Here is a 12,594-nt window from a genome sequence, read left to right on the forward strand (position 1 = left end):
AAAATTATTTCAAACAAATCAGTGTGTCCTTCCTCTACACAAAGGATAAACAGACTGAGAAAGAAATTAGGGTTTCTGATACCTTGCTCAATATCTTTCTTCAGAGACTTATCAATTCTTCATACATATCTTGTTTAAAGTAATATCAAGAAATTTGATATTATTGAATAAGCAATTTGTATTGTAAAAACATTTTGTCTAATTTCTACAAATCTTTTATATTTGGAAAAAGAAAGGTCAGTGGTTTTTTTTGAGATGATTTTATACCCAGCATCTTTGATGAAGATGTTTTTCAGCTAAAGGAGTTCTCTGTTAGACATTTGGAATCACTCATGTATACAATCATACAATTTAATTTCAGGTATCATGAAATTGCTAGTGGTAGCATATATGTTTCTCTCCATGTGTGTTTGGGTGTGTGCTTCCTTTTCTTTGATTCTACATAAAAAAAAAGAAAGAAAACCCAGAACTATGAAGAATTGTACTAAAATTCAAACATAAAAACATTCTCTTTATTGATCAATCAATAGGGTAAAAGAAGGGAAATGTGTGGACATTATAATATTTATGATTCATTATACCAGTTAATGAAAGCTCCTAGAACCATATTTGAAGAGAACCACAATGTTGCCACTACAGTATACAAAAATTTTAGTGAAGTAGTAAATGTATAATTTGATTTTGCAGCAATATCCAACTAAGTGTCAATGTAAGTCTCATAAACAGCCAAGAAACTGTATACAGCTGCTTACCAAATGTTTTTGTTTACCGTATATAAAGAACTATAATCTAAATTATATAAAAAATAATTTAAAAACTGAATATAAAGAAACAATTTAGCTTGATTTTCAAAGGATACGAGACTTGATATTCTCAGAAGTTGAAATTTAAACGACTGAACAACAAAACATGAGGAAGTTAAACATTAGCCACAAAGGAACAGAAAATTAAAACCAGTTTGAGGATATACTGGAAAGAGTGGCAGAGACAAGGGGAAAAGGAGGAAATGTTTGTAGAAACAGCTAAAATTAAAGTTCACTTATTGGATATTATTTTTTCCTTTTTCCCCCTTTTTATTGGATATATTCTTTATTTACATTTCAAACGGTTTCCCCTCTGAAACCCCCCATCCCCTGTCCCCTCTCCCTACCCACCAGCCCACCCACTCCTGCTCCTGGCCCTGGCATTCCCCTACACTGGGGCATAGAGCCTTCACTTGACCAAGGGCCTTTCCTCCCAATGACAACTGACTAGGTCATCCTCTGCTACCTATGCAACTGGAGCCATGGGTCCCACCCTGTGTACTCTTTGGTTGGTGATTTAGTCCTGGGGAGCTCTGGGGTTACTAGTTGGTTCATATTGTTGTTCCTCCTATGGGACTTCAAACCCCTTCAGCTCCTTGGTTCTTTTTTCTAGCATTAGGGACCCTGTGATCAGACCAATGTATGGCTGTGAGCATCTGCTGCTGTATTTGTCAGGCACTGGTAGAGCCTCTCAGGGGACTGCTATATCAGGCTCTTGTCAGCAAGCACTTGTTGTCATCCACAGTAGTATCTGGCTTTGGTGACAGTATGTGTGATGGATCCCCAGGTGTGGTGGTCTCTGGATGGTCATTTCTTCAGTCTCTGCTCCACACTTTGTCTCTGTATCTCCTCTATGGTTATATTTCTTCCCCTTCTATGAAGAACCAATGTATCCATACTTTGGTCTTCCTTCTTGAGCTTCATTTGGTCTGTAAATTGTGTCTTGGGTATTCTGAGCTTCTGGGCAAGTATCCACTTACCAATGAGTGTATACCATGTGTGTACTTTGTGATTGGGTTACCTCACTCATGATGATATTTTCTAGTTCCATCCATTTGCCTAAGCATTTCATGAATTCATCACTTTTAATAGCTGAGTTGTACTCCATTGTGTAAATGCACCACACTTTCTGTATCCGTTCTTATGTTGAAGGACATGTGTATTCTTTCCAGTTTCTGGCTATTACAAATAAGGCTGCTATGAACAGAATGGAATATGTGTCTATATTGCATGTTGGAGCATCTTCTGGGTTTATACCCAGGAGTGGTATTTCTGGGTCCTCAGTTAGTACTATGTCCAATTTTCTGAGGAACCGCCAAATTGGTTTCCAGAGTAGTTTACCAGCTTGCAATCCCACCAGCAATGGAGGAGTGTTTTTCTGTATCTACATCCTTACTAGTATGTGCTGTACACTGAGTGTTTGATCTTATCCACTCTGACTGATGTGAGTGGGATCTCAGGGTTGTATTGATTTGCATTTCCGTGATGATTAAGGATGTTGAGCTATGCTTCTGGTGCTTCTCAGCCATGGCATTCCTCGGTTGATGGTTCTTTGTTTAGCTTTGTACTCAAATCTAAGCCCTACATTTATTCAGATTTCAAAGAAAAAAACAAGTAATAGAAGAGAAGGAACACATATTGATGGGAGAATTTTCTTTCACAAACCTATTGACAGTACTATAATACCTGCAGAGAAAGTTATTATCCATGAAAACTAGAAGTGGAGTCAGGTGGTTTTGTTGGTTCACGTTTTTATTCAAGCACTTTAGAGGCAGAGGCCTGAGCATCTCTGTCTTTTTCTTGCCAGAGAGCCATATATTGTGAATACAAACCAGCCATGTGTGATATAGATAGGCTACCTTAAAATAAATTAACATAAAGTACAAAAGTATGCCAATTTCCCTTAATCTAACTCAAAATAGTCTTTAAATTATTACAAAGTGTTAACATATTTAAAGAAAATGATGGGGGGAAAAGAGGAGAAAATGGATTCTGACCTTCATTGGAAACATTAATCTACTGATACTTCCTGGTAAGACCTTGTTTCAAAAATAACAAAAATGTAGGAATAATTCTCCAAATCTTCAATTAACATCAAACAATCTAATTTTATCGAGTTTTCCATGGTATTTGGAGCCATTGCAGAACATTTGACCTCAGGAAACACACTATATTCAAGGTCATTACATATCTATTTATCCTTTCCAACAATATTATACCAAGGCCTGCATATTCTGCTGTTTTTTAATAAACAGTTTATCATGCTTTGCAATGCTAATTTATACAAGATCATATTTGTTATCTGATTCTTAAGGACATATTTTTTCCTATTTCAAATGTCTTCAAATATTAACTTGCTTCTCTGTTGCTTGAATTGAACCTTGATTATAAGCAAAGTGAGGAGGAGGGGTGAATCAATGTATGGCTTATAGTCATAGAAAGACAACTATGGATATCTGGAGCCTTGAACTAAAGTACAGATCTTAAAAGAACCCTAATTCCTGGCTCTAGTGTCCACAGTGAGCCAGGGACTCCTATATTACTTACAAATTAAGAAAATACTTCAAAGTTATGAGGAAAGGCTAGTGTTAGCTGGGGAAATATCTCAATTAAAGTAGCCTCTATCTGTTCACAGTACTTATTGACAAATTGAAAATGATTAACTAAAAAAAAATTAGGTTGTAATATCTGTAGTTTTGCATTCAGCTCACTATCAGTTTTTTCCTGAATTACTAGGCATTCAGAATTAATCCAGCATCTTCTCAATGTATTGGGGCTAATTATAGTTGATGTTAATTCCATTCTTCTGTGAGTGGTTGTGAACAAGGAATGAGTCAGCACTCAGCTGATTTCCTGTAAACCTGCTTCCCACCTTAATTTGTAAAATAAAGGAGAGCTGAAGATTGGTCAGATAAAAGGGAAAGGGGAGCTGAAGGTGAGGGGGAGAGAAGAAGGAGGAAATGGAAGAGGGAGAGGACACAGAGGAGGAGGATGAAGGAGAAAAGCAGAGCAGAAGCACATGGCCTGGAGAAACTGCAAGTTCTAAGGGGTCTCCTAAGCTGTGGGAGATGGTAGTGTAGCAGTAGATGTGCCCAATATAGGAGCTCAGCATGTAATCATATTAACTGAGTTGTGTTTTCATTCCCGGGGCATATTTGGGTTGGAGAAATTTACTGCAATATATTCCGAATATTCATAGCTGACCATTAAATAATGGACAGAGTGAAATGTCAATCATTTGGTGTACATAAAATAAGCTTATTGAAACCCTAATGTGCTAATATAAAACATAAAAGATATACTTAAAATGCATTATCAGCATGTGTCTAATTTTTTCTGAGATGCCAACCTCTGTGAGCAGTACAGATTGTGGTCTGGATTCAGAAGATTCTGGAAGAAGGGGATGGCAGCCATGTTGGTTTTTTTGTAGCCCCTGACCTGAAAATGAAATTTCTAATGAGACAAGTGAGTGTTTGCTGCTCTGATAAATCCTGCAAATATTTATTGCTCTTGTACCACAATGGGATGATAAAGTCAATTAAAAGGGACCTGCAAATATAAAATATATTAATACCTAATTTACTAGTTATAGATTTAAAAACAATTAATAAAATCCTGACAGACACCAACAAACAAACACACACACACACACACACACACACACACACACATACCTTGTGCCTTGTCACACATATTGTCTCATTGCAAATTCAGGGTAGATGAAATTTTCACAGGGTAATACTTTAGAAAATAGAACTGCAATTTAAATAAATTCTCCACAAGCTTTTCCAATCAATTAATCTATTGTAAAACTATATGTACGGTAGATTTTAAAAGAATTAATTTAATCATATTTCATGAATATGTTTGCGTTATATATGATTTTGCACACCATGATCCCATGAAAAACCGAAGATTATATCAAATCTACTTGGTTAGGTCATGAGGCTATTAGGTACACAATCCATGTTCTCTGTAAGATCAGTAGAGAAGACAAAAGTATTTGCAATTTTATGAGAAACTGCTACATATGTAAAATTCAGAGGGCCATGTTAAACCAGATGTGATATGAATCCAGGAAGTAGGGGATAAGAGTTGACCCATGATGTAGAATATACAATGAGACTCATCATCTGTATATTACCTTCCACATCTATTATTAAAAAATTTACTTAGGTTTGGCAAAATGCAAAAATTTATGGTTAGCTTTTCAATCATTTTTACTTTCATTCTATATAATGAATTAAAATTCTTAAATGTTTATCATACCTGTGAGATGGTTCAACAGTTAAAACATTTGTTGCTAATGCTTATAATCTGAGGTTATTCTCATGATGAATGTTATAGAACCAAGCAAATGTTTTTTGAAGTCATACATTCCAACATACATTATGCTTGAAAATAATATTTCAAACTATACTGAATTTTTTCTAAGATGTAAAATCAAATAATAATTAATATTTACATCAATGAATTCCACAAAAATTCCATAAAATATTTTGATTACATTAATTGCTTATGTGTGGATGGTGAGAAAAACATGTACAAGTACACATATGAGCAAATAATAACCGTATAGTTACATTTACATGCACTTTTGAGATACTTGATATAGGTGCTGGGATATGAACTCAGGCTCTCTGGTAGAGCAAAATGTTCTACTTATATCTAACCCAACTTCTTAGGCTTTTATGCAAGTTATCAAACAATAGCTCTCCACAAATGCATTGTTGTAGCTAAGAATTCTGAATACCAAAAAAGAACATCAAGATTCTCTGAAATGACATAAAAATTAAGTGCAATTACGATTGCAGTTCTTATTGTAGCTATGATGGGAATTACAATTTAGGAATAGGGTATGATTGGTTAAGAAAAGCCATCTGGCTTATCATTCTTCTTCTTCTTCTTCTTCTTCTTCTTCTTCTTCTTCTTCTTCTTCTTCTTCTTCTTCTTCTTCTTCTTCTTCTTCTTCTTCTTCTTCTTCTTCTTCTTCTTCTTCTTCTTTTAAATTATTCTCTTTATTTACATTTCAAATGTTATCCCCTTCCCTAGTTTCCTCTCTGAAAATCCCCTATCCCCTCCCAAAACCCACCCACTCCCATTCCTGGTCCTGGCAATCCCCTCCACTGGGGCACAGAACCTTCACAGGACCTAGGGCCTCTCCTCCCATTGATGACTGACTTGGCCATCCTCTGCCAAATATACAGATAGAGCCACAAGTTCCACCATGTGTTTTCTTTCATTGGTGGTATAGTTCCAAGGAGCTCTGGAAGTACTAGTTAGTTCATATTGATGTTCCTTCTATGGGGCTTCAAACGCCTTCAACTCCTTGAGTACTTCTCTTCCTCAAGCATTCTTCTGTTATATATCTCAATACTTACTGCATTCTTGAGTACATTCACACAGAGTCCCAAAAGAATGGAGATCAGGCAAGGAAGAAAGTGCTCAGCATCCTAAATAAAAAAGGAAACAAGGTGGAGGACATCTTAGTACAAAGTATCTACAGAAGTATTTTTTCCTTCAGTAGTAATATTAGTGCTTCCCATGAACAATAATCAGAACTTTTGTTTCCTTTTTCCAGATGAAGATATATCTGAGGGCTTATTTCTTTAATGTTTTCTACATTTCAAACATTGTTGTTACATTTCCTCTCATTCTCCACATTCTTCTCATGACTTATGGCAGGAATCACTTAAATTCAATAATGCAACTGTTACTTTTATATAAACCCATACATATAAATATATACACATACACACAGACTACTTGTTCATTTTAGTGTCTTTTCTATGTCAGTGAGTTTGTGCTAGTTAATACTTGAGAAGCTATTATAGGACTTGTCCCAGTAGATGTCAGAGCCTCAATGTGACATAGAGAATGAATTTATGATACAGTGAAAGATTTCAGGGAACACTGAGTGTAGGGTTATGCATTTATAAAATACCCAACAACACTGTGGTTTATGAATGTATCTTCTCTAAATTTAATAATCTACTTTATATCAACATAGAACCAAAAAAATGGTTTAGGAAATTGTTGCTTTTTGAAAAAATAAGAATGATAAAATCAACAAAGTTAAATAAACAAAGAAATAGATGCTTGGTTTTATTTTCCCTTAAATCTTTATGTAGATTACGAAACAAAAGTAATGCACAGTGATGTCCTTCATATTCTCAGCATCAGTGCAAATCTTCTTCCAACACACTTACTTGAAAACCTTGTCAATAGAATTTCTAAAGTAGCAGTAACAAACCTTTCCTTTCGACATCAGATAAAGAGCGGTTTGTGAATTGTCCAGGAGACCAGTACGCAGACACAGAGCAGAACAAATGCATCCCAAAAGCCATGATCTTTCTAGGCTAAGGAGACCCCTTGGGGATGGATACTTCCTTAATAGTCTCTGTTTCTTTGCATTCACAGCTGTGGTACTTTGGGTCTTTGTGAAGCACCATGGCACTCCTCTTGTGAAGGCCAATAACAGAATCCTCAGCTACCTATTACTCATGTCACTCATGTTCTGTTTTCTGTGCTCCTTTTTCTTCATTGGTCATCCTAACAGAACAACCTGTATCTTACAGCAAATCACATTTGAAATTGTATTCAAGGTTGCTGTTCCCACAGTTATGGCCAAAACAATCACTGTGGTTCTGGCTTTCAAAGTCACAGAACCTGGAAGAAGGTTGAGGAACTTCCTGGTATCAGGAGCACCCAACCACATTATCCCCTTATGTTCCTTATTACAATGTATTCTGTGTGCAGTCTGGCTAGCAGTTTCTCCTCCCTTTGTTGATATTGATGAACACTCTGAGCATGGCCACACCATCATTGTGTGCGACAAGGGCTTAGTTACTGCATTCTACTGTGTCCTGGGATACTTGGACTGCCTGACCCTTGGAAGCTGCACAGTGGCTTTCTTGGCAAAGAATCTGCCCGACACATTCAATGAAGCCAAGTTCTTGACCTTCAGTATGCTAGTGTTCTGCAGTGTCTGGGTCACCTTCCTCCCTGTCTCCCATAGCACCAGGGACAAGGTCATGGTTGCTGTGGAGATCTTCTCCATCTTGACATCCAGTGTAGGGATGCTCAGATGCATCTTTGCACCCAAGATCTATATCATTTTATTAAGACCAGATAGAAATTCTGTCCAAAGGGTCAAGGAGGATTCATATATCTGAACACATCTTTCAGGAATTCTGTCCAACATTAAGTTGGTACATACCTTCCAGTTATTTGGCTGCAGTGCATGTATCTAGTTTTGGAATAACTCTCACTGATTCCTCTAGTGATGTAGAGATATATCATATCTACCAATCTTGTGTTCATTCTCCATAAAATCTTTACTCATTTACTTGCTTTGTTTCCTCTGGATGAAATAAAGTTCTCAAATTATTATTAACATTTTATTCATCCTTTTTGCTTTCATGTAGATTTCTCCCCTGGTATCTTCCAACAAAAATGGAACAACAATATGAACTAACCAGTACCCCCAGAGCTCGTGTCTCTAGCTGCATATGTAGCAGAAGATGGCCTAGTCGACCATCACTGGGAAGAGAGGCCTTTGGTCTTGCAAACTTTATATGCCCCACCCAGTACAGATTGCCAGGACCAAGAAGTGGGAGTGGGTGGGTAGGGGAGCAGGGCAGGGGGAGGGTATAGGGAATTTTCGAGATAAAATTTGAAATGTAAATAAAGAAAATATCTAATAAAAAAGTGTAAATAAATAAAAATGGATTAGGCAATTGAATCTATGGTCTTGTATAGAAAGCGAGTCCCAGGACAGACAGGGTTACAAATAGAAACCATCAGCTGGGCGTGGTGGCGCACACCTTTAATCCCAGCACTCGGGAGGCAGAGGTAGGCAGATTTCTGAGTTATAGGCCAGCCTGGTCTACAGAGCGAGTTCCAGGCCAGCCAGGGCTACACAGAGAAACCCTGTCTCCAAAAACCAAAATAAATAAATAACACATAGAAACCCTGTCTCCAAAAACAATAAATAAATAAATAAATAAATAAATAAATAAATGAATGAATGAATGAATGAATAAAAATAAAATATCCTACCCAACAATGGACAGAAGCTGGAGGACCCTGCGGTTGAATGAGGGGATGGTTGGAAGAAGCTGAGGTGGAGGGTGACCAGCGGTCTCAGCTCTCTGGACAACTGAGATCTCTCAGACATTATGTCACTCACCAGGCAGCCACACCAGCTGACACTCATACAGACTCGGACTTCCTGGTCTGGCCTCTGTGGGAGAAGACACATCTAACTCCTGAGCAACTGAGGCCCCAGGCATTGGGAATTTCTGGGAGGGTTGGGAGGTGTGGATTGATACCTTATTGGAAATGGTGGAGTAGGTATGGGATGAGGAAGAGTCAGGGGGCAGAGCAGGATGGGGACTGGAAAAATATGATTGAAGGATGAAGAAAAAAAAGCCAGAATAAAATTTTAAAAGCTTGGAAAAACAGAATAAAATTACAAAAGCTTGGAGGTCTCTCAACACACTGTGATCATGTCGTTATGGAGGACGTAGGTGAAACGACTGAGATTGGCAGGTACCTGATTTTTCTCAGAGACCGGCCTCGGTTTCTGGTTCTGACTGAGGTCCTGGACGCAGAGAATTCTGAACCGATGGAATGGGAGCCCAAGGCTTGGATGAGGCTGCGTCCTAGAAAATAACATTTCCAAAAAGACAAGGGAATGTTTCCAGCTTCACTAAATCCTTCCCATGCGATGATTCTGGGACCACAGTTCCATGCTGACTGGGCGGTACTCCACGTGACGTCAGAGGGCGGGGTCTCCAGATGACGGCAGGGGGCGGGGAATGGGTCTAAAACGCATTGCATCGTTATTCACAAAAACTGTCCCTTCCCTAAGGGAATCCTAGCAGAAATATGACCATTAACAATGTGGGGGCGGGGTTTCCTGGTGATGTCAGAGGGTGGGGTCTCCAGATGATGGCAGAGGGCAGGGCCTAGGGCAGCCAAGTACAAGGACACGTCACTCCTTGCATGGGGGGGCGTGTCTGCGTGTGAGGAAGGTGGCCACCTGTGAGGGGCGTGGTCACACGTGAGGGGCGTGTCTGCATGTAAGGGCTGTGTTCGGCAATGTGGGTGGCTGGCTTGTAAATCGCATGTGTGTGACCAACCCGTGTTCTCTTGCACACATGCAGGTTCTCCTGGGGCTCAGGCCTGTGTAGCACACAGGGCAGGTCATGTGGGCGGGGCAGGGCCGGGTGTGTAGTCGCGACCCTGTGACCCCTAGCACGCATGTGACCCCAGACACATGTGAGAACCACGACACGCGTGTGACCCACACACACACATGCGTGTGACTGCTGTGATCCCTGGCACGAGTGTGCCCCCAACATGCATGTGACCCCTGACATGTGTGTGATCCCTGAAATGTGTGTGACCCCTGTCATACATGTGATCCCCACGCACGTGTGACCCCAGACACGCATGTGCCTGCCCCTCAGCTCTGGGTCGATGGTGGCCTAACCGACAGCCTCCCATTGCTGCCCATGGGTCACATCGTGACCTTCTCGCCCTTGAGTGGACAGGCAGAAGTGTTGTCGCTGGACGTGGGGTGGCCTGGTATGTGCGTGAGAGTCGCCAAGCAGGACGTCACCGTGATTCCTAGTGCGGGTGTTGTCGGGTGAGACCCATGAGTACCTGAGACATGGGATGTCACGTGTGTGTCACCCATGTTACATGTGGTGCTGTGTTGGGTTCGTGAAGGGGTTACTCAAAGGTAGGCGTGTAATGGACACTGCGATCCAGCGCATGACAACACGCAACACTTTGTGTGTGTGTGTGTGTGTGTCCCGTGTATGTGTGACATACAGCGTGAAAGGCATGTGCACCAAGCATACCATGTGCATTGCATGTGTATGTACACGTTACATACTACAGCATGGGTCAGTGTGCAAGTAATCTACACACGTGCATGTAATGTGTTAATCTTTCATGTGACCAACAACACATGTGTGTTATCTACACACAAGTATGTAACATGTGCATCTTACATGTGACCTATAACAGTCACACATAGTCTACACACGTGCATGTGCATCTTACATGTGACCAACAACATATGGGTGTTATCTACACACAAGTATGTAACATGTGCATATTACATGTGACCTATAACAGTCACACATAGTCTACACATGTACATGTAACATGTGCATCTTACATGTGACAGATAATGCATGCAGTTTTCATCCATGACTCACATGTGTGCATGATGCATGTCATATGTGTAATTTGTGTCACGTACTGTGAGCTGCGTGTTACACATGACTTACTACACTCATGTGTGTCATGTGTATTCTGCACATGAGTAATCACACGTGTGTATAGTGTGTCTCTCGCATGTGGCTAAAAGCATGTGTCATGTGTGTATCCAGTACAAGAGACATAGCACACCTGTGTGGCATGATTGCCTCACACGTGACTAATCACACACGTGTGTCACATGCATGTCACGTGCCCATGCACATGGCACACATACATCACGTGTGTGACACGGATGCACCCGCCTCAGTCAGCTGAGGCAGAGGGATTGATCCCACCTGGGGGCCACCTGTCCCACACGCCTGATCTTCCCGTGACTCCCAGGTAGCGTGTCCACTCTGTCTCTCCCCACAGGTCTCAGTGGCCAACCTGGTGCGTGTGCAGCAGGCACTGTTCCCGCCAGGCCTGCAGATGCTGGAGGCGATCTACTGCAGGGGAATGACTGACACCGTGCGCTTCCTGCACAGGGAGCCGTGGGATCAGTAAACACACATGCGTGTAGTAGCCATGGCTGGCCCGAGACTCAGCGTGTGCGTGCGTGTGTTTGTGTAGCACAGGCTGGCCCAGACGCCCGGCTGGGATATCCCCGTCTCAGCTTCTGTTTCTGATGGACATATGTGAACTGATTGACATGCATAACCTCTGACACATATGCACTCTAATTGACACGCGTGTCCTGAGTGACTGATAAGTTATATATTAAATGTATATCATATACAATTCATTTATTTTTTAATATTATTTTGTTCTTCACTCATTAAATAATAATGTAAATATTATACATAATATATTGTGTATTAAATGATATTAATATACTGGTGAAAACATATATAATTCATTTATTGTGAATTTAATATTTGGATCTTTATTAATAATAAATATTCATATAATATGAATTATATAGCATATATATTAAATGATATTATATATACTGATAATTATATATAATCAATTTATTACTTATTTAATATTTTGTTCCTTTTTCATTAATAATGTAAATAACATATATAATATATTGTGTATTAAATGATATTAGTACACTAATAATATATATATATAATTCATGTATTATGAATTTAAAATTTGGTTCTTTATTAATATTTTATTTACTAAATATTCATATAACATAAATTATATATAATACATCATATGTTAAAAATTTATAAACTGAGAATGTAATGTGTATATAATCCATTTATTATTTATATATTATTTTGTTCTTTATCTATATTTAATGCATATTCATTAAATAATGATGTAAATAATATATTATATGTTAAGTATTAGTAAATAATAAATATATATTTTAAATAATATTAATATACTGATAATATATATAATTCATTTATAACTTAGCATTATTTTGTTCTTTTCTTATCTATAATTTTTAACAAATATTCTTAAATAATATTAATGGAAATAAAACATATAATATATATTAAATAGTATTAATATGCTTATAATAAAAATATATAATGTATATATAATGTGTGTA

At 38.7% G+C, this 12,594-nt stretch overlaps 1 protein-coding gene and 1 pseudogene across 1 annotated transcript; both read left to right on the forward strand.

Annotated features, from left to right (window-relative positions):
- The first annotated feature begins 4,240 nt into the window (after window positions 1-4,240).
- LOC147001812 (vomeronasal type-2 receptor 116-like) lies at window positions 4,241-7,978 on the forward strand (annotated as a pseudogene).
- A 1,343-nt stretch (window positions 7,979-9,321) lies between these two features.
- LOC110309714 (patatin-like phospholipase domain-containing protein 4) lies at window positions 9,322-11,585 on the forward strand. Its single transcript, XM_085828857.1, has 3 exons — window positions 9,322-9,450; window positions 10,280-10,432; window positions 11,454-11,585. The coding sequence occupies exons 1-3, from the start codon at window positions 9,322-9,324 to the stop codon at window positions 11,583-11,585; spliced, it is 414 nt and encodes a 137-aa protein (XP_085684983.1).
- The last annotated feature ends 1,009 nt before the right edge of the window (window positions 11,586-12,594 follow it).

The sequence above is a fragment of the Mus caroli genome, unplaced genomic scaffold, assembly GCF_978045245.1.
Source record: "Mus caroli unplaced genomic scaffold, Mus_caroli_1 scaffold_12, whole genome shotgun sequence".
NCBI lineage: Eukaryota > Metazoa > Chordata > Mammalia > Rodentia > Muridae > Mus > Mus caroli.

Bases quoted from the DNA above. Each gene is read 5' to 3' on its own strand.
- LOC110309714 (XM_085828857.1), top strand. From the start codon at position 9,322: ATGGAGGACGTAGGTGAAACGACTGAGATTGGCAGGTACCTGATTTTT. The intron at 9,451-10,279 runs GCTTGGATGAGG...CCTGCCCCTCAG, and splicing joins CGATGGAATGGGAGCCCAAG to CTCTGGGTCGATGGTGGCCT. The intron at 10,433-11,453 runs GTGATTCCTAGT...CTCTCCCCACAG, and splicing joins TCGCCAAGCAGGACGTCACC to GTCTCAGTGGCCAACCTGGT.